The following is a 20,281-nucleotide window of genomic DNA, read 5'->3' as shown; positions in this document are numbered from 1 at the left end:
GAGAGAGAAAGCAGCATATGAGAATAGCTGTAGTTTGTCCTTATCTTCAGCCAGAAGGAACCTCGAAGAGCTTGGGAGACAAATGCTATGTATACCATCTGCTGTCTAGACTTGGCTTCTGGAGTATACAGTATAATTACAGCTTTCCCAAAGGTCCTCGTTATTATCCAGGAACACAGCAAGCAAATCAAAAGGAGATATTAAAGTAATACATTTGACAATGACCTATCACTGTTACACAAAATAAAGCTATCAACAATGTTCAGAGCTAATCAGGCCGTAGTTCCCACACAAAAGACACAACTGATAAGCTCCTACTTAAGAGCTCCTATTTTCCTATTGAGATTGGAGGCACTAATCATCCAGCTGCCAGACAAGGAAGGGTTGCCTGTCGTTAACATATGAGAAGGCAGCTGGACCCCAGCACAGCAGCCTTGCAGCAGCCCATCTCCTAGACAACAATTACTGGAATGCAAACAGCAGGTTTAAACAGAGATTATTCTAAGCAGGTTGTACCAGGCAGTCGTTAAGACTATCTATCAGATGTTAGCTGAGGATGCCAACATTTTTTTAAGTGCTAAGCATCTTTAGGGAGATTAAGCATATTGATACAATTTGGAACAACAAATACACCCACACATTTCACACTTATATCCTTCTGTCACTGGATGGCCCAAGAACAGTAACTGATGCAGAGCAAGGTCCTTCAGTATGTCATTTCAGTTTGACAGCGAACTACCAACATTCTTCTGGGCTTTTTCCCTCAACTCTTCTTGATTTCAGCTGCTCTATATTAATTTGTAATGTTAGGGTAGGCCAACTCAAACATTTTTGTATGCAAAAAGAACTTCAAAATGTACAAAAATTTGACAAGTGTTTAAGCAAACTTCTTTGCAGAAAGTTCTTCACCTGTCTTTGAATTGTGTGAAGAGAAGAACACTTTCTTCATTCAGAAGATTACGTATATTATATCCATTTCCTACAAAGAAAAACAGAGTACGTTTGCCTTAGGATCCATTGGCAATTTTTTAAGTCCTCTCCTGTCTTCAGCCAAGTATAATTTCATTTTATGTATTTTAACAGAAGGAATATTAGCTCTTAATCTAGGATGCTACTCTTATAGGCAGGTCAGTGCATTTCAAAGGAATGACAAGGAATACACCTAATGTCATTTACTTTCATCTATGCTTAGAAGATTTTTACTGAGAAGAATGTAACAGGCATGAGCTCTCAGCTCTCAAAACCCACAATAAAACCTTAAGGTGACTGAATTTACTTTAACTTATTCCTACAATAAAAACTGCACATGGAAACTTACCTGCAGATCTTCTCTTGAGATTTGCACACTAACATAACCACAAAATAGAATTATTTAATAGGCCCTGAACACGGGGAATGAACAACATCCTCACATTCATATGATTTCACATTCATCCTCACAGCCACATGATGAATTACAGGGATCACCTGCCACAAACACTGCACTGCCCATCCAGCCATACTGAGACTGGCCATCAGGAAGCAGGGAAAAATGAAGTGTAGATCCTTATGGTCATACAAAACCTTCAGCATTTTATATAGTCTACTTTCCCAAAAAGCAAATGACAAAATTTTCTCTGCAGACCCACTAGACTTTTAAGATTTTAACACCAAAAAAACCAGCTTCAAAGCACCAAGCATTGACTGAGCAATGATTGTTCAGTCAGGACACTGCTGAAAAGTTAACAGGGGAAAAATGGGCTAATTTCTCATTTTCTGAAGATAAGCCTCTTCACAAGAAAGAAGAGCTGTACAAAAGCTCTCTACAGCTTCATGAAAAGCCTGCTTCAACACTACTATGAAATCTCCAGACTAGTGTCTTAACCCACTGATGAAAAGCCTCCCATATGGAATTCATGCCACTTCTATATCAGAAGGACAAAATCAGGTCTTTAAATTCTCAAGAACATATGAAGTTACAACCTATTCAACAAGATAGTTTGAACCTTCTGTATACAAGCACAAAATATGGTGAACTGATCCAAATGGATTTTCATAATTTTACACAGGAAAAAAGCAGCAAGCATATGGTGACAGAGACAATTATATTAATTACTAGTAACATTAGGTTGTCTCTGATGTTTCCTCAACATTACAGCTAGTGACAGAATCAGAATACCAAGAGAAATTTACTCTTAGAACTTAGTAGCGTAATCAAAATTTTGAGGCCAACTCACATAAACAAGAGGTATGTGTATCCCTGCATTCAACCATTAGATCATCAACCCATGTCCAGTGTTGTGTCACATTCCATTCTTCCTCACCCTGTACTGTCCCATTCCCTATTCAATCATTCTGTTTGGTTTTGATTCCTAGCATGATGATTTAGTCTCCTGCACCTCCCAACAAATGGGTTTCAGACACACACACTCACCTGCTGGAACATAGAAGCAGTCCCCTGCAGTCAGGTAATATGATGTCTTATGTAATGTCACAATAACTTTGCCATGGATAATATGGAAAGCCTTAATGGAAGCCAAAGGGTTCTGAGGTTAGCACCATTTAAGGAAAATAGTCAAGAAAACACTTGCACATACATAACAAAGATAGAAACCCAAATCAGCCGACAGAGCTGCAAACTCTTTTCCCCATACTGATGAAAAATAAGATGCACAACTCAAAAGGGGGATGTGGTCTAGTTTTATTTTTCTGATATTTCTGTCTTGCTGGCAAGATTCACAAAGTAGGAGCACATGGACATACAGATTTACTACAAAGCAAAGCAGGGCAATATGCATACAAAGAACCTTCAACAAACAATATGTTAATGTTCATTTGTTTTGGGGGGTGGGGTGGACCTCTCAACTTCATACGTTATTTCCAACCGCCTAATAGATCTTCTGTTTACAAAGTCCATTTCATTAAAATTTTTAAAAAGCACACTTACTATTGTATCCATGTCGACAAACTGGTGCCCTTTTTCTTTATATGGTTTCAGGATCAATCTACCAGTTGCAAAAAGAGATGTATTCAATTTTTTTTGTATTTCTATTGCATCATCTTTGAAGAAGTAAGCTTGATTGCTTGCAGTGTTTATACAATCTACAAAAAATGTCCAGGAGATTAACATTAATGCTACCACATAATTACTCTTGTTACATGCTCAGTGCAATACATATTGTTTCAGTGCAACACCTCCCCAAAAGCTAGACTCAACATTTAGCTGAAAAATTAGGACACTTCTTGTGTCTCCCTCAGAACTTTCACCAGAAGAGCAATGAATATTTCAGAACCTCACCTTTTTATGCCCAATGTTGCATGAATATTTTTTTTTTCTCGTAAGACTATATAATTCAGGAAGTCCCTTGGTCACATCCATTCAACTCACCTAGATTCACTTCCTGATTTGTTACTGGGTCCAGTACAATGGCTGGCTTAGACGCATCAGCTAGGCTGTGGTCCAAACTTCCAGGTATCTCTCCTCTATCTGAGAATACAAAGAAACCAAAACAAAACAAAAAAAATAATCAAAATAGATTTAAAAATAGTTAATAATTTAACTACAACTCTTCCACAGTTCTAATGTCACACATTAGGTACTTAAATTTCCTTTAATAAGTGATTAAATAGACTGAATACTCTTCCTTCAAATAAAGAAAACCATCCATAACAATTCTTTGAAAATGTCTTTTTCATTGAAATAATTTCCATGTGTTATAGATGAACACTCTCTAAATCCTAAGGCAATTCCTAGGGAAATGCCAACTATTTATCCTATGCCATTAACAACAGTATTTACTCAAAACTAAACTCTGCATTCTGAGAGAAGAGTTTTTCTAGCAACAGATGCTGAGAGAATATGAAATACATGATGAAGTGCAAAGAACAGGTGGTTTTGCTCAACCTATTGTTGAGATGCATCAGGGAACTTAAGAGAGAAAGCATTCAAGGATAAGCACATGTCCAATTTTCCTTTTCTCAAGAAATAACATTACAGGAATCTCACTCTAAGTTGTAAATCTGAGAACTATTGCTATAATAAAAAGGACTTTTCCAGAGAAAGAAATATCCTAAGAGTTGATGATAACACAATGCTTTTCAAACAGAAAAGAGATGCTTTAGAATATTCACGGCAGAATAAATATTCCAAAGCTCTTTTGCAGAATTCTCTTAAGACAATTTTAGCTCTACAGGAAATTTCTTTAAATACAGACAGAAGAAGCATGCCAAAGGCAAGCTATAGCACTTTGTAGGCACTCATGGCAGCTTAAATGCTCTTACAGCAAGACAATCAGGAGGAGGAAGAAAGTTACTGTGTTTGAACAGCTTTGTTCCACCCATCTCTCTATAAAAAGAAGCAGCAAGAGGTGAAACTCTATAGCTATAAAAACAGAATTTTTATTGTATCACTAACATTTAAGAATTTGTGCTAGAAATTTTACTTGGCTGACAGGCCTTACATGCATCACTAAGACTGAAGGATGTGAGTGAAACACTATCTCTGAGGATGAATGTCTGCCACAGAGGAAAGCAATCACTTCTGGAAGACAGTTCAAAGGCACTTGAAGCAACCAAGAGTTCTTGTAAGATACAGTATGAACAGTCACTACCAGCTCAGGTTCTCATGGGCTGCAAGTGATTTATATTACAATATAAACTGTACTTAGATCAAATATTGATCTATACCGGGGTCCTGTCTATCAGTGGCCCAAAGCAGGTACTCCTTCCATTCCTCAAAATGTCATAAAAATATACTCAATATAATACATTCAATTGAATACTTTTCACCTCTAACCTGGAGCTCCCACACTTTATTTAGAGCTATTAACTCTCCTGTTAATGTATTTGGTTCTTGCCTTGAAACAACATAAATATTTTTACGCACAATATTCTGGGCAGGAAGGACACGGTGAGAATGGCCACCTTATTTTGCTGAATAACCCAGCTCTCCCTGTCTTCCTTGCACACTTTCTAGTTTCTTGTGTTTAAAAAAACAAGCAGAAAACCCCAACAAGACCATTTACTTCTATTTCCCTTCTCCATGTCACTCATGATTTCAGAGGTATTTTTAGACCTCTTCCTTAGAGGCCTCCATAGTATTCTCTTCAGGGCTGAGGAGAATTCACTACAGAAGTCCTAGGTTTTTGATGAGCTTTCCCTAAACCTTCTCCAGTCCTACCACTTTCTTTTTGAGGTAAGGAATAAAACTTACATGAAACACATGTAAAATCAGAAATTGGTACCAACAATGATTGTTTTCTTCCTTATTTCTCTGATGATTATGTCAGTCCTGATTAGTTTAGTACTAAAACCATATGGCATTTTCCATGTTTGTTAGCACTTGTTTTAATAGTTCTATAACTTCACAGAGAAATGCTTCAGCTTCAAACAAAAGCTCTAGACAGTCCCCATTAAATAAAGGCTCTTTAGCATTAAAACATCTTCCACAAAGCACAACAAAAATAATTTGGCTTTTGGACTTTGACTCTTTTTTCTGAGCACTACTTACATATATATTATATACTGGCCAGAGAGTCTCTGTTTGCTAAAACACAGATTTATTGCCCACTTTTAACCATTTTATGCACTGTTCTTAAAGCTCTCTCTTCACCTACCATGTTGTGGTTTGGTATTTAAACTACAACAGCTTGAAGCCCTACTAACACTCTCTGCTGCATTTTTAGATGTGTTACAGGCATCAGCAAAACAGCTACAAGTTTTTATACCTTAACCATGCACACTAGCATCATGATCTGAGCACAAGATGAGTACAGTTTAGTCTCTTCAGTCCCTGCTTTAAAGGAACAACAGCACTTCTGGGTATGTCCAGCATTTCCTCCTTATGCTGAAAAGTGAACAATTTTACTACAACAATGTACAGCATTGCTATAGATCCAGTAGGAGCAGGTTTTTTCTCATCAGATCATATTAATAAACTATGGTATAAAATTATTTTCAACCAGAGAGAGAACTGAGTGTTTACAGGAGAAAAACCGTAGAGCAGCAGAGCATTTGATTAAAGAGACTTTTTAAAGTATCCAAAGGAAAAAAGTCTTTGGTCCTACTTGTTTTATCTGTTTTCTGCTTGGGACAATCCTTCCTCCTTTTATGCTTCCTGGAAGATTCCGTTTCTGGATGCACTAGTCCACTAATCATAAGCCCTCCTGAAACAAAAGGAAGTTAAACAAAAGTCCACTAATTCATAATAAATCTAAAAGAATGCAAATTTGCATAACCAACCAGCATTGCAATTGAGAATAGACTTCCTTGATGCTGAACTTTTCAGATCAGTTTAGAAAGCCAGAACAAACAAAAAACTTTTCAACATTAAATACTTCGGAGTGCAGTGCAACTTGAGACATTTTGAAAATGATTTGATGAAATTTCAAAGAACATTTCAGAAAGCCATTACATGCAAATAATTTTTTAAGACAAAAATCACTTTTACAGACACCAAAAATACTATTTTTCAGTGAACTAATTAATTAGGAAAGTACTAAACTAGGCAGAATTGTCAGTAAAAAAATTGCTGAGAACAAGATCTATTTTCTCACTTAGGGTATTTAACACTGAGATTATAAAATGTTATAGCATCTGCTCTCAAAAACAATCCTCACACAAAAAGAAATGCTCTAATAAATGATCCAGTAGATTGTCTCTTTTTCCAGTATCATACACAATCTCTGACATAAAAAAACCCACTAGCACAGAGAAACTGTTCTGCTCTTCCCTCAACAGTGAAGGTAAAAGTACTCAACGTGCTCTGCTGATATTATTTTCAGCTGACACAGGAGTGTCAGAAGAGAAAAAAACTACATGGAGAGATGACTAAGTAACTGGAGACCACAAATAATCTTTTTAAAACAGTTACGCAATAGAGTAAGCATCTCAAGGCTTGCACAGCACAAGATCAACTCAGATTTTTCTTTTCTGCTTTATCAGAAGGAAGAAAATAGGTATTTTGGAACTAATACCTGAAGGCTTCATAGTATAGTTTATGCGCTCGCCTCTCCAATATTCCAGAGGTCTCAGCCGTATCCTTTTTGTCCGACGAACATTGGGTGTGTTCGAAGGCATTACTGATTTGAAGGATGAAGTCATTCACATTAAGTATGAAAGAAAAATTCAGAGACAGAAAATATTAAGTATTCTTTCCTCTTGTTCTGTACCACAAGTGGGTCAGCCCTTCCCAGCTGATATATTTATCACATTGTTATCATGACAAGAAAATAGGATTCAAGTATTACCAAATGCCTTCTTTTGCATACATCAGTATTTCACCCTCCCTTTTTCTTAAACAATCACCAACCTGACTTGACATTAGATTTCATTCTATATATCTTAGTTAACCACTGATACACAGACATTAGGAGCTCCAGCTGGAGGACAGCAAACATGCTTCATCTGCGAAGACAAAGTTCTCGACAAAGACTAAGAATCCTGCCTGAATTTGGGGGATTTCATTAGCAACCATGAAAAGGCACTGCCTCAGTTTTGGGGAGGGTAACAGAGACTGCCTAAGTACATCCTCCTCTTCCAGATTCAGAAGTCCTGTTTCCAGAGTCCAGAACAGCGGCATCTTTATGAAAAGAAACTCTACTTTTATGAAAAGAAACTTCAATTTCCAGGATTTCTCAGATATTTACCTTCAAATGTACTCATCACACAGTCTCAAGTTGCATAAGCTGCCATATATGAATACAGTGTGATATTTTAGTGTTTTAAGAAGAGTAAAAGCCCTTTAAGATCTCAAAGCAAAATAATCAAGAATATTTAAATGTTAAAAATAGTAAATACGAAACAGTTGCTGAAACAGTTTCTGAAGGTAGACAACTAAAGTGTTGTGCGTAAAATAATAACGAAGCCAATAAAAAACATTCACAATGTAAAACAGACAAGCAACCCTACAACTGACTGCACGCCCATTGTTCCATCCTATCCAGACTCAGACCACCACAGAAGGCAGGTTATTTGCACCCTCAGTTTTACTGCATAGAAGCAATTCACTCACTGAACAGTAAGAGTTTGTCCTGACTCAGTTTTTTAGGAATGTATTCAGTGCACATTGCTGGGTGTGGAGCTGCTGAGCCAGCCAGAGATTGAGCTCTGCATGGGAGCCTCAGGCAAGAGGTCATGAACTGATGCTGTCCCTTTGAACAACAGCGGGCACAGGGACCTGTAGCCCAGCCCGGTGACCAGACACTCAGGGACACAGCAGGAGCCAAGGACTCAGCTGGACGGACCAGCAGGACCCTGGACTGTCGAGCACACAGAATGTGAGGGTACAAAAGCCCAGATAGTCCCTTGTTCCAGTTTAAGTTTTTATTCCATTGCTACACCATAAAATTATTTAAAGGAACCAGAGGTCTGAGACTCTGCTATGAGAAATTCAGGGTAAAGCCAGCAAAGAAACCTTGTCGCCATGTAGAGAATCAAATGGAGCACCTGTCAGGGCACTGGAGCCACCCACTGTAAAGGGGTTTCAGTCCCAGGACTTAAAGTCTGTGGTGGTGGGAGTGTGACTGCCAGAGTGACTCCTAGATGATCAGATCTGATAGTTTCCTTAACACAAGACCATGAAAAACAGAAGTGTGGCAGTTAATAAGATAGTTGTTGAATGGAGCAATAAAAAAAGAGAAACACTATAAGTTTTAAAAAATAACTTTCCAGTTAAGAGAAGGGTTGAAGGCCTGAAGAAATAACAAACCTTATCTGTAAATACTTATGAACAGATGAATCCATTTCTAGGTGTTTGTCTGTGTCTCCTTCAGCAACATTTACAAGTTGGAAATGCATTTGCATTTACACACTTACATTATATTTTAATATACTCTTACCTATTTTATGGCTTGCTATTTCGTCTGACAACAGATGTCTTAATTTGTAATTTGAGTCTTCAGAAGTATCTGAAAACATATTCAAAAACCCCATCACCAAAGGTATTTATTATTCCTGACTTTTATTCAATATGCTGACTAAAGCAACCAAAAGTAACACAAACAGAAGTCCCAAGAATAGTGCTTCCACCAACATTTTTTGCTATAAACTTATATGAAATCCATTGTAGATAAACAGTATCTCTAATTAGTTTTAAACAAAGTAAACTTAAAAATTACTTGAAAACTATACATTCAAATAAATACTCCTCAGACCTATCCCTCTTTTTAAAGTGAACATTGACAACGTATAAACTATACACATAATTTTATTGATTAAAGTGCAAGGTCATTCAGATTTATATCACTGAAACCTAACTTCAGGACAAATTTTTTACCAGAACACACACAAAAGTAGGTATCTGAAAAAAGCATTACATGGTTTAATAACATTCCCATCTGGTTCTGAAACACTAAGGAAAAGACTTCATATATCCAGGGCTCACGTTTATTACAACAACATGTGGAACTTGTGCAGTGAAATTTAAAACTGAAACCAAACAAATAATAATAACCCTCCTCACACAAAAACCCCCAAATACAAAACCAAACCAAACAACTAACAAAAAAACCCTAACACAACAAAGCAAACAAAAAGACCCCCACAAACAAAAAGCCAAACAAAACAACCCCCCCAAAAAAACCACAAAACCAAAGTATTCCTTGGGGAACAGGCCATGACTCCATCAGTGCTGTAATTTGGCTCAGGTTTGTCTGAAGTGACTGCATACAGGATAATCATATGGCAACACATCAAACTGGTACAAACTGAGCCTGAAAATTTTGTTCAAAGTATTTTAGAAAGAATAACTTTATCCTGGTATGCATGATGCCAAAACATGGAGGGCTGTGTTCTCCCAAAGCTAACAATGTAAAGCTGGCATGCTGTACCACACACTTGGATAGAAATGTAACCACAGCAAATAAAACCTGCATTTCTTGTTCTGAACAAGCTGAATACAACTCTCCTGAAATTACTGAACTGTCAGTTACAGTTTATAAGAAGCTTATACATAAAATGCAAGGAAATACATAGTTCAAACATTACCTGAAGATGTATCATCCTGCTCAGGAGACTTGGTGCTGGAAGCAAATTTATCACCGTCTTCTAGAACAGGCCCACTGCAAAGGAAAAAAAAATACACTTGCCTGAACATGTCAAAGGAATATTACAGCACTACCAAGAATAGCAAATTTAAGATTTTTTCAGATCATATGGGCTGAGTTCTATTTTGCATTTAAACAAGTCAATAACAATTAGACACTGAAGCAAATGACTAATCCTTAGAAATCACAGGTCAGAAGTTCATGAACTACTCCCCTACTCAGTCATAGGGTAGACAATTAGTGTTCACACCTCCTCTCTACAGAGGTTTCCTACTTTTTATTTTTTCTCTATTCCAGAACAGACCTTCTCCCCGCCTCTGTAGCATTACCTTACAATTTTCCATATACCATAATTATAAAAAGTGCTTTAAAGAGTTTTGCATACTCTAAGGAAAGGACAGTAAAATAATATGTAGTCTATCATGAAGTCTCCCCCATAAAATAGCAACAATTTACACATATAACTTCAACAGAGATTCTCTAGCAATCAAGTCACTTGTAACAGAACTTCTCCTACAGACTTAGAATCAGTACCCTTGACCTTCCTTCTTCCCCTATCTGAGGCTGTGCTTCACTGCTTTTACTGTGCCAGTGAAGTTCAGCTCAACTCCAAAAGGTGCGTTTCAATTACCTAGGTTAGCAAATCTACACTACAAATTTGTCCAAGTCAGTCTGCAGTAGGTTTCCCTTGGAAATAAAGCCCCCAACGTTTTCAGTACAATGACTGTGTAAGAATTTAATAAATTCACAGATTGCCACTCCTGTTTGCTTTGTTATTAAGCTTCCATCTCATGAAAGGGGAAGATACATGCCTATGTACATGCACAAAGAGTATGGATTGTAGATAGAGTTCTATCTTCCCTACTTGACATCAATTTTATTAGTGCAGCTGTCATTAGTTCTAGGAGCACTGGTCTTTCTGCTCAAAAATTACACACTAATGTGGAAGCAAGCCTCAAAGGAAAAAAAAAATCCTCAAAGGCAAGAAGCTTGTTATGACCCCTTATTCATGACAGGAAGAAAAACTGTATTACTTTATTAACTGTATTCGCACAGTATTTAAAGCCCTCAAGCAGGAATCACAACCCTGTTCTACTTGGTGTTTCACCAGTAGGGCACAGAACACAGCAGCTGTACCAGCTGCCCAGTCTCAGGGGGTCTCCATGGGGCAGAAGTAGGATTAAAGTAACATTTTTCAGACAACTCAAGAAATTACCTTTCGCAATTCTCAACCTTCTCAGCTACAAAGGAATCCCTAGAAAAGAAAAAAATATTCTTACTACATTTGGTGTTAAGTAAACTTAATGAAAGGAACATGTAGATCAATAATTTTATGTCCTGAACAAAACTATAAAACAGACATTAAAAAAAATTAAAAAGCAATGCAAAGACCAGTGATTATAAGCCAGGTTTTAGACCACTTGGTCTTTAGACTGACAAAAATAAATACAGCTGAAGAATTAAATGCTGTATTTTCTAAATTTATTTTTAAAAAGGAACAAACTTGACAATGAAGTTATTCCGTGGGTGGTGAGATTGTGTTAAACTAGATCTGCTATGCAAGTCTCACAAAAACACTTTAACTAGAACACGTTTCCTCATGTAGGGGACACTTAAGTATGGCACCCAGCTTTGAGAAAAGAGTGTTGATTAAACTGCTTGGTTTCTCTATTATCTATTCAACCAACCTCAACTACCACATACTTGAACTGGGCCATCTGCTTAAAAGCTGACAAGATGCGTTTAATTATCTACCAAGTTATACACCACATTTGTAAAGAATCACACAAAAAGCTTACTGTGGTCCATGCTGTCTGTTATGTTTTCTTTTGTTACTTTTTATTTTCACATCTGGTAACTTCTGTTTTTTCCTTGCCATATCCTGTACAGAAGAGCTGTCAGAATCTGTTTGAGACTCAGGGTCTTCAGGGCTTGAGCAAAAAGCTTTCTTGGTTCTGCGTGGAATCTTTTTGGGTATCTTCCCTGAAGACTTGTCAGACCATTTCTTTCCAGGATTCTTCACATTCTCCATGGGATGCTGGAGTGCTTTTAGAGGAGTTCTGTTATTTGCACCACCAGGTAACTCTGATGTGTGTATTACATTTCTAGGCTTTTTGGACTTAGTCAACTTCTGAATCATGGAAGTCTCTAATTTCTGATGCAAGGGCGTGGTGCACACTTCATTCAGTTCTACAGGCTCTCTTTCAACCTCTTCTTCACCAGGTTCACTGTCAGAACTCTCCTCTCTTTGTAACTGAGGCTTTTTATTACTACTTTTCTGGACAGATGTTTTAAGTTTCTTCCTTGGACTTATTGTCCCTCTCTTAGCTACTTTGACTTTTGGAAGTTCCTGCTTAGCAGTTTGTTTCTTCTTAACTAAATGCTGAGAAGCTTTAGAAGCTAACTGCAGATTCTTGGAAGACTTGAGAGACTTTTTCAGTGACACGGTCTGCTCTTCCTGATGCCCAGATGAGGGCATAGGCAAATCCTCACTTGGTATCCTTGTTTCACACTGCTCTTCATCAGATAGTTTTGTTTCCAATCCAGCCCATGACAACATCAGTTCTTCATCTTCTGGTTTCCAGGATGTGTTCTTTTTCTGGTTTGGAGAGTCTTGCCTAAGTGCATCCTTTTTAGTCTTTCCTGTCAATACACAAAATATTTAGATATTAATACCTTTTCCCATTAAACCTGAAGAGATATGTTGACAACTGAATGCATAAAAAAACCTCAAAGAATCAAAATGGGGAAGAAAATAATAAAAAAAAAGAGGTATCACAAAACCAGTTTTATCACCACTGACTAAAAGAAGGCTTTTACTAAACTATAGTCTACAAAAAACCTTTTGGTGTACTTCCAGTATTTCGTATTAAAAAAAAGGGGACAGAAATGTTACATTGTCTGCTTTCCAGTTTTCAGTGTTTCATGCTACAAAACCCTTCACAAATAATTCCTAAAACTCAATCCCCTTTCCGTCCATAGCACATAACTGCCTTTCGATGGTGAGAGAACAAAAGCTTGTTGGGTACCTACCTTTTGCGATTCTTCATACAAAAAGACAACATTGCTAATTTAATTTTTAACATTATAACAGGAAAGGAAAAGGATGTGGTGAAAAAAGTGATGACACTGTCTCATTGCCTCTCTGTCTCACCCAAATCTAACTGCGCAACTGAAACACCAAAAAAGGAATCCATTGATGTCTATCACCTACTTTATCACAATTTTCTTATAAACCACCAGAAAATAATCCAGTAATGTGACCTGTAAGGAAAAATCTGAAGAGCTGTTAAATAACTTACCCATATGAGTACTCCTTTGGCTTTGAGATGTAAGGACATTTTCTTCACTATTAGAGACTGAATCTGATTCTGACATTTCTTTGACGTCAAAAGCCCCAACATCCAGATGATCCAGTTTCTGTTTAGTAAGTGCTTTAACCTGTACTTTTCTCTTCTTGACTTTCTTATTCTTTGTCTTCTCCTTTTCAGAGGGCTGAAGTTTAGAAATTGGAGTTGCAGAGCCATCTTTTTTTGATTTTTTGTTCTTAGTGGGTATTGAAATCCAAGAAGAAGATGATGCACCACCTGATTCATCAATTAAAAATTCACATTCATTTTCTATTTCTATTTCTTGGTATTTCACAGGAGGAGGTGATGGTGGTGGTATCAAGGTCGAATATCTAAATAATGGAGGGAAAAAAACATTCATATCATTCAGGGTGGGGGGAAATTGACTTTCAGTCTTCCAAATCTAGTGGTAACTCACCACACCTAGACACAGTACAGAACATTCCTCAAAAGAATTATTATAAAGTTCATCCATCATACATTCCATATTAAGCCTCCATACAAACCTCTGTCCAAGTGTTCTTGTTGCTACAGCTGCTAAGACAGCTGAAGAGAAAGTCTTCTGTGTCTGGGCAGATGATGCAGTAATACGTTCTGTTCCCTGCACAGGAACAACCTGCTCATCTCTCCCAGGCTGAGGTCCTTCCAAATTTTCAACTTCTCCACGGCTCTTTGCTGCAGCTGGTGTACTCCAGTTATCAAAATGCAATCTATGAATGAGAAACAGCATTCAAATATGCTGCCATAAATCCTGAGTGCACAATAAAGTATTGTGAGGATGCACAGATGCTCCTGCTGACAGCATCTCACTTCCTATGAACGAGCTTCCCTTTGTAAACTTGCTGCAACACAGGTTAGCAGTAGTGCTTTCCAGTATAGTAGCAAGTGCCTACAGGCAACATGGAGTCAGCATGTGACTCTTGATCAAAGTAAAGGCTGCTCAGCAAAACAAATTCCTAATTTTAGAAGAATGGGCTTGAGAAATTGTCAGGTTTCCTAGACTGCAGGTGCACTGTCTTTCCAATCTCATTCCATCAATAGGAGTCAATGGGATCAGTGTCAGTCCATCTTTATGATCTACCCCAGAGATTCAGTCCTCTAGGAAAGCAGAACTGTGGCCAGGACATTGGCCAGTGCTGCAGTTCAGCTTCAAATCTTCCAACAAGGAGATAATAATCACAACTGAAGCTATTTTACTTTGAATAAAGCATTTGTATATTCAGAGCAAGAGGAACAATGACTGGTCATTTCTGCTTTAACAAATTTTTGTTAACTTTTAAAGTCAACACTGTCAATAGGATTCACTGAAGCAGTCTACGCAAGCTGAGAAGCTGATACTTTGGTGCACTCTCCTGGAAAGAAGAGTTTAATTTGACAGGCTTCCTTCATTTGAGTACTGCACTTATCACCAGAATGTTAAATAAAAAATAATTCTGCCCTTTCTAAACCCAGATATAGAAACTTTCTAAAAAGCTTGGAATTATTTTTTATGAGTTCACAATCCAAACTCGATTTACCCTGAGGTGGGGGACATACCTGGAATATGACACCACAACCATGTTCAGCTCTACTTACTTAACTACAGGAGAACTTTTCGCTTCCTCCACAGGAAAAGGTGATCCAACAGACCCACGATGATTCTCAGGATCCAAAGGCACAGCCGGATGCTGGCACAATGCTTCAATGTCTTCTAAAGTATGGTTTTTTTCACTTTTAGACACAGGAGACTCTGTCTTTTTAGAAGTAGCTACGCAATCAGGTGTTGTAGTCTTCAGGTGTGATTCACATGACTGTCCTGCCATATATATAGTACAGGTTTAATTCTTTTACTTCAAACCTAACAAAATCCCAAGAACTAGTTACTTTAAAAAGCTTAATTCAGTAATACTGTGACCAACCTCTGCTGCTGACTGGTTTTAGCGGTGATGCAGGTGAGGGTTCTGCAGGTGAGGGTTCTGCAGGTTCACGGGCTCTTTTCACAGAGCTGGATGACCCTGCCTTGGACTGTCATAGTTGGTAACAAATGAGATGAAGTAAAATATTTGAAAAAGCAACAGTATTTTAACAGGAATACACATTTTTAAAGACCATTAATATAATTCATGCTCTTCCCTTAATTCACACTCATTCAAATCACAGTTCTATTTCAGCTAAAGACTGCAACTTTCTATGGTGTAAAACTTTCTAAAAGTAACTGTAAATTTCAAGCAACAGGTAAAACAGTGTGTACAGTAAAAATCTATATGCAGCTTTAACCAGACATCTGGCTAATCTCGAGGTAAACTACTTATTATTGTCATTAACATGAATTCATTTAAACTATTTAATTACCCTTTACTAAGACAGACTGAGGTTTAGCAAGAATTGATTTCAGATTATATTCTAACATCAGACTGAATTAAACATCATTATAAGGTTGCATGTTCTAAACCCTGCCATTAATAGACTATCCTACTTAAAAGAAAAAAGTAAAATCAAAATATTAAAACTAAATATACAGTCTAGAATATTGGCATCATCCTCTCAGGCAGCACATTAACAAGGCCTTCACCTTCTTTCCACTCATCAACAAAGTTACAGACATATGAAGTTATTGTACAGATAATTATCAGGAGTTAACCAGCTGCTTTTCTACATGAATCCCCTTTAAATTTCACTGCCCATCTGATAGCTAAGAACTGTGTCCATATATCTAGCAAAGTGACCACAACCAACTCCAGTGGTTGGAGTTGGTTGACAGCCATACCCACCACCAGTAATAAGGCAGCGTGCTTCAGCCTGAGACCATGAGAAATTTAACTGTCCTGGACAAAAAGCTGAAGAAGCTTTCTTTAATAAAAACTTAAGGAAAAAAGCTATTAAATAATTATACTTATAGAATATTTACTATTAGAGCACAACAAACTAAGAAAAAAACCCACATTTTCAATAACTATTATAGATCGTTAAATTGTAGCCCACATACTTTTACAGGTGCTCACACAGAACCAAATGCTACAGAATTGAACTTGCACCCACATGAACCAGTATCCAGTGCTACACTATGACACTGACAGAACTTACGCTTTGTCTCTGGACTGAAGTCCTCTTCTCAGTTTTCAAAACAAACGTTGAGCAATTTGGAGAGTTTATTGTAAGATCACTGCTGCAACCTATGAAGAAAAAAAAACAGTAAATATGGGAATCTTAGAATTGTCCAGGTTTTATTTATTTTAACAAGTTCTAAGGCTCACTAAGGTCATGTAAATTCAAACAAGAAAGGAACCAGCTGCTTGAGAAAGAGATTATAAGACAGCTAAGACACAGTTATAAAAAGCTGAGAAGGGGCTGTTCTTAAAAACCCTGAGAAATACTATTTTTATCCATTTTATCCCTATATTTTATTTCTATGTACTTACCACTAAATAATACAAGGAAGAAAATATTTTTCTTTTATCAGCAAATCAAGCAAAACACCAAATAAGAACTTACCTTCAAAACAATCCTGTATGACTTTCAGTACGTTTTGACCTGGCTGTAGATCAATCTTATTTCTAGAAAGAAGAGGGAAAAATATTTTCCATCAAAAATGTCAAATGCTCTTATCCCAAATATTAAAGTAGCAAAGTTTTACTTCTATATATTTTAGGTTATTATTTCTTCTAGTTCAAACTTTAATATATTTTTACCTACCATTTCCATGCATAGATATCTGCAAAGAAATTTGTCTAAGTAGGAATTCCAGGAAAAAAAGCCTCACTGCCACAGATTATAATAAGAACAAAGACTTCTCTCTACATTAAAGAAAACATGCAACTACTGCAACAGCCCTGAGGTAAATGAGCTTTAGGCTGGCTAGAGTCTCACTTGAATAAGTAATATTTTTATAAATCAGACCTGGAGCTATGTTGCCTGTACAGTAGTGCAGTTGCAGCAGACCTAGAACCAGGCCTGAGGTATCCTATCCATAAGCAAGTGAACAGCTCAGCTGGTTGGATTATTATTTCAAACCAGCACAAATGAAAAGGGAAGAAGTGAGTGATTCACCAGCCAGACAGTGTTGATCAAAACCAAAATAACACTAGAAAAGCCATGGAATATTACTCCCATAATGATCATGATATATCTTTAAAAACAGCTAAATGTGTACATTTGGTAAGCTCATGAGATGCATGTCCAGAAATGGATTTCAGCAACAAAAACCTCACAGACTCCTAATACGCATGTAAAGAACATCACAGCACTGCAAATGCTCAAACTCATTTCTGCCATTCACCAGCAAGGTCCAAATATGCTGGAATTCTACCTGAGCTTCACTTCTCTACTCCTTGAAAGGCAACATGTTTGCACAGATTATTGCTTCCCTACTCAGGAAGCCCAGTTAGGGTTACCTTAGGTACAGCTACACCACAATCCGCTGCCTCAGCAAAGGAAAACCTTGGAGCCTTGTTCCCCCACCGCCCCCCCACCAGAGCTTGCTCCTCTTACCACTAAGAAATACAAGAAATTTGGGAAATCAATACGGTACATCAAGTAGCTTTGACATTTAGCTCTCAGATAAAGTCAAGGTAAATTTTCCAGAACCTAAGAATAGGTGTTTAAATGCAAATTACCCTCCTCCATGGCAGAATCTTGCTCTGTAGTCTTTTTTTAAACGATTCTGTGAAGAAATAAGAATCCATTTTTACTAATCATGATGACACCTGAAAAACAAGTAAGCAGATCTCAAGGATTCTAGAGACAGTGGCAGTTATTGCAGCACTGATTTTCTTAGAATGCCACAGTGCCTCTTCATACACTTGAAATCCAAGTATAACCTCATTCAAACAACAGCAGACAGGACTCCAGCCATTTACCACAACTAGAGCAGTAATAATTCAAGCAGCAACACATTCTCTGTGTAATCAAATAAAGCCGCTGACCTGGGAATGGTTGTAGAGGATAAAATGGGAATAAAGGGCAAGAAAAATTCAACAGCAAAGCAGAGTGTAGTTCTTCACAAATGTGTCAGGAAAATATCTCAAAAAATGAAAATGTTTAGCTGAAAAAATCTATAATCTATTCCTGATTGGTGCAGAGTATATGCAATGTGGAGTAATGCAATTATCTAATCCTAACACAAGAGAATTCAGCACGTTTGTCTGAAGTTTGCCATACTGACTGTACTTCACTGTGATTCCCCTTTAGATATTACTTCTGGTATCAAAAATAATCAAACTCTATATGAATTGATTTCACTACAATTTTTCATCATCGGTTTAAAGTGGAAGAAGGAAGATACACGTGACAGGGGAAAACAACTGACCAAAAGACACCACTTCAGAAATTATACAGAAACACTCCGCAGTCAATCCGGCACTCGAGCATAAACTTAAACCCCCTTCCCTTCGCAGCAGAGTGCAGCATAATGCACTGGGCAAAGTGACCTTGTGCACTAAAGAAATTAAAAATTCCTGTCAAGGACCTAAAAGAGCCTTTAACAGTTCATTTATTATTGTGTTCGTGTCGCGCTACAGATGAAGAATTTTAAAATTTAAGCATGATTCTAGGGTGCCTGCACGAGTGTCCTGCTCTCGATGTGCTCACTCTCCCGTGGAAGTCGGCTCTCCAGAGGCAGCCTGAGAGGAACGGGGTCTGGCACAGACACTGGTGCGCTGAGGGGAACGGGGCTCCCGACAGACCAGCCAACATGCCTGTGCCAACCGCCCGGAGCCGGAGGGAGCGCGGAACCCCAATTCCAGCCTCGCCCTCCTCAGGGGCAAGTGGAAGATCGGCCCTGTCCCTCCCCTCAGGAGCGCGCCGAGGGCCGCGCCTCTGCGCTACGGACGAGCCCGGCCACCGCCCACAACAAACCAGACAGACAGATATAGAGACACACGCAGACAGACGCGGACACACAGAGGCAGACAGACAGACGCACAGAGCGGCCGCTCCCGCGCTCTCTCACCAAGGCCTGCGCCATACCAGACCGGGGCCGGCGCGCGCCCCCCGCGCCGCCTTCGAACCTCGCGCGCCCTTCCCGGCGGGCGGCGCGCGTGCACGGCCGGCAGCGCCCCAGCCACGCCCCCCCGGCCCCGTCCCATTGGTCGGCGGCCGCCGCGCGCCAGGCAGGGCAGCTGGTTTAGGCGCGCGCGGTTGTTGCGCCTGCGCAGAAGCAGCTGCTGCGCCCGTACCCCGCCCTTCCTCCTGCCCGCCTTTCTGTGAGGGGAGGGGCGGGCGCTGCTTCCCGTTCTTTTACTTCACTGGTGGGAAACCTTCAGATCCTCGGGTTTCCAAAGCTAGAAAGCAGCCCTTGTCTCCACGGCGCGTTGCAAATTTTTCTTTAAAATTCTACTGAAGAACTCAACAACGAGCAAAAAACGACTGCTAGAGAACTTAAGGCCGCAGTACCTTACAGTGCCACCAAAACACTGCCCAAAAATACAGTTTTAAGTGATGCTTTCTAGCACACACTTGTGACCGGAACACTAGGTCCTTTCTCTATTTTAAAAGTACATCATAACATGGGAGGTTAGCACTTCCTTTTCACGAAAATAGTTTAGATCACTTTGTGAATAGGGTGCTGCTCAGTATGCATCAGATCAGAGTTGCAGCTTTTCCCCTATGAAATTTTAAACTTGTATGCTGCTGGGAGAAGTGGTAACTTAACACTTCTTCCCTGTTTCTCACCTGTGCCATACAAAAGGATGCACATCACCAACACAGTTCTGCTGTTAGCTATGCTTATGGAATGCTTATGGAACTTACAGCACCTTTAAGCTTGAGCCTCAATAACTTTATGCACCACGGATAAGCACCTGCACCAGCTACTTAATCAACCACACACAATATACCTTTACTAAAATAAATATTCAAAAGGTCTTTGGTCAAGTTTATCAACCTTTGGACAAAGGTTTAGATTGCTGCACTGTGCTGCACATTTGCTTTCTG

At 38.6% G+C, this 20,281-nt stretch overlaps 1 protein-coding gene across 2 annotated transcripts in view; it reads right to left on the bottom strand.

Moving 5' to 3' along the window:
* CENPC (centromere protein C) overlaps nt 1-19,355 on the bottom strand; it is a 28,912-nt gene extending 9,557 nt beyond the window's left edge. The window contains exons 1-18 of one of the 2 annotated variants that reach the window (XM_053941078.1): nt 19,299-19,355; nt 17,965-18,011; nt 16,844-16,905; nt 16,436-16,524; nt 15,271-15,376; nt 14,948-15,167; nt 13,879-14,082; nt 13,325-13,704; nt 11,822-12,665; nt 11,239-11,277; nt 9,964-10,037; nt 8,817-8,885; nt 6,954-7,058; nt 6,045-6,143; nt 3,368-3,466; nt 2,927-3,081; nt 2,414-2,504; nt 910-979 (exon numbers count right to left, since the gene is read on the bottom strand). In XM_053941078.1, coding sequence (XP_053797053.1) covers nt 910-979; nt 2,414-2,504; nt 2,927-3,081; nt 3,368-3,466; nt 6,045-6,143; nt 6,954-7,058; nt 8,817-8,885; nt 9,964-10,037; nt 11,239-11,277; nt 11,822-12,665; nt 13,325-13,704; nt 13,879-14,082; nt 14,948-15,167; nt 15,271-15,376; nt 16,436-16,524; nt 16,844-16,905; nt 17,965-18,011; nt 19,299-19,313 — 2,768 coding nt within the window. In that variant the 5' untranslated portion in view covers nt 19,314-19,355. Of the gene's footprint in view, nt 1-909; nt 980-2,413; nt 2,505-2,926; nt 3,082-3,367; nt 3,467-6,044; nt 6,144-6,953; nt 7,059-8,816; nt 8,886-9,963; nt 10,038-11,238; nt 11,278-11,821; nt 12,666-13,324; nt 13,705-13,878; nt 14,083-14,947; nt 15,168-15,270; nt 15,377-16,435; nt 16,525-16,843; nt 16,906-17,964; nt 18,012-19,271 lie in introns of both variants that reach the window. The other variant, XM_053941077.1, reaches the window with a different exon arrangement.
* Between the last annotated feature and the right edge of the window lie 926 nt (nt 19,356-20,281).

Source organism: Vidua chalybeata, chromosome 4 (genome assembly GCF_026979565.1).
Source record: "Vidua chalybeata isolate OUT-0048 chromosome 4, bVidCha1 merged haplotype, whole genome shotgun sequence".
Lineage (NCBI taxonomy): Eukaryota > Metazoa > Chordata > Aves > Passeriformes > Viduidae > Vidua > Vidua chalybeata.
This window is presented reverse-complemented; position numbering and strand designations above follow the sequence as displayed.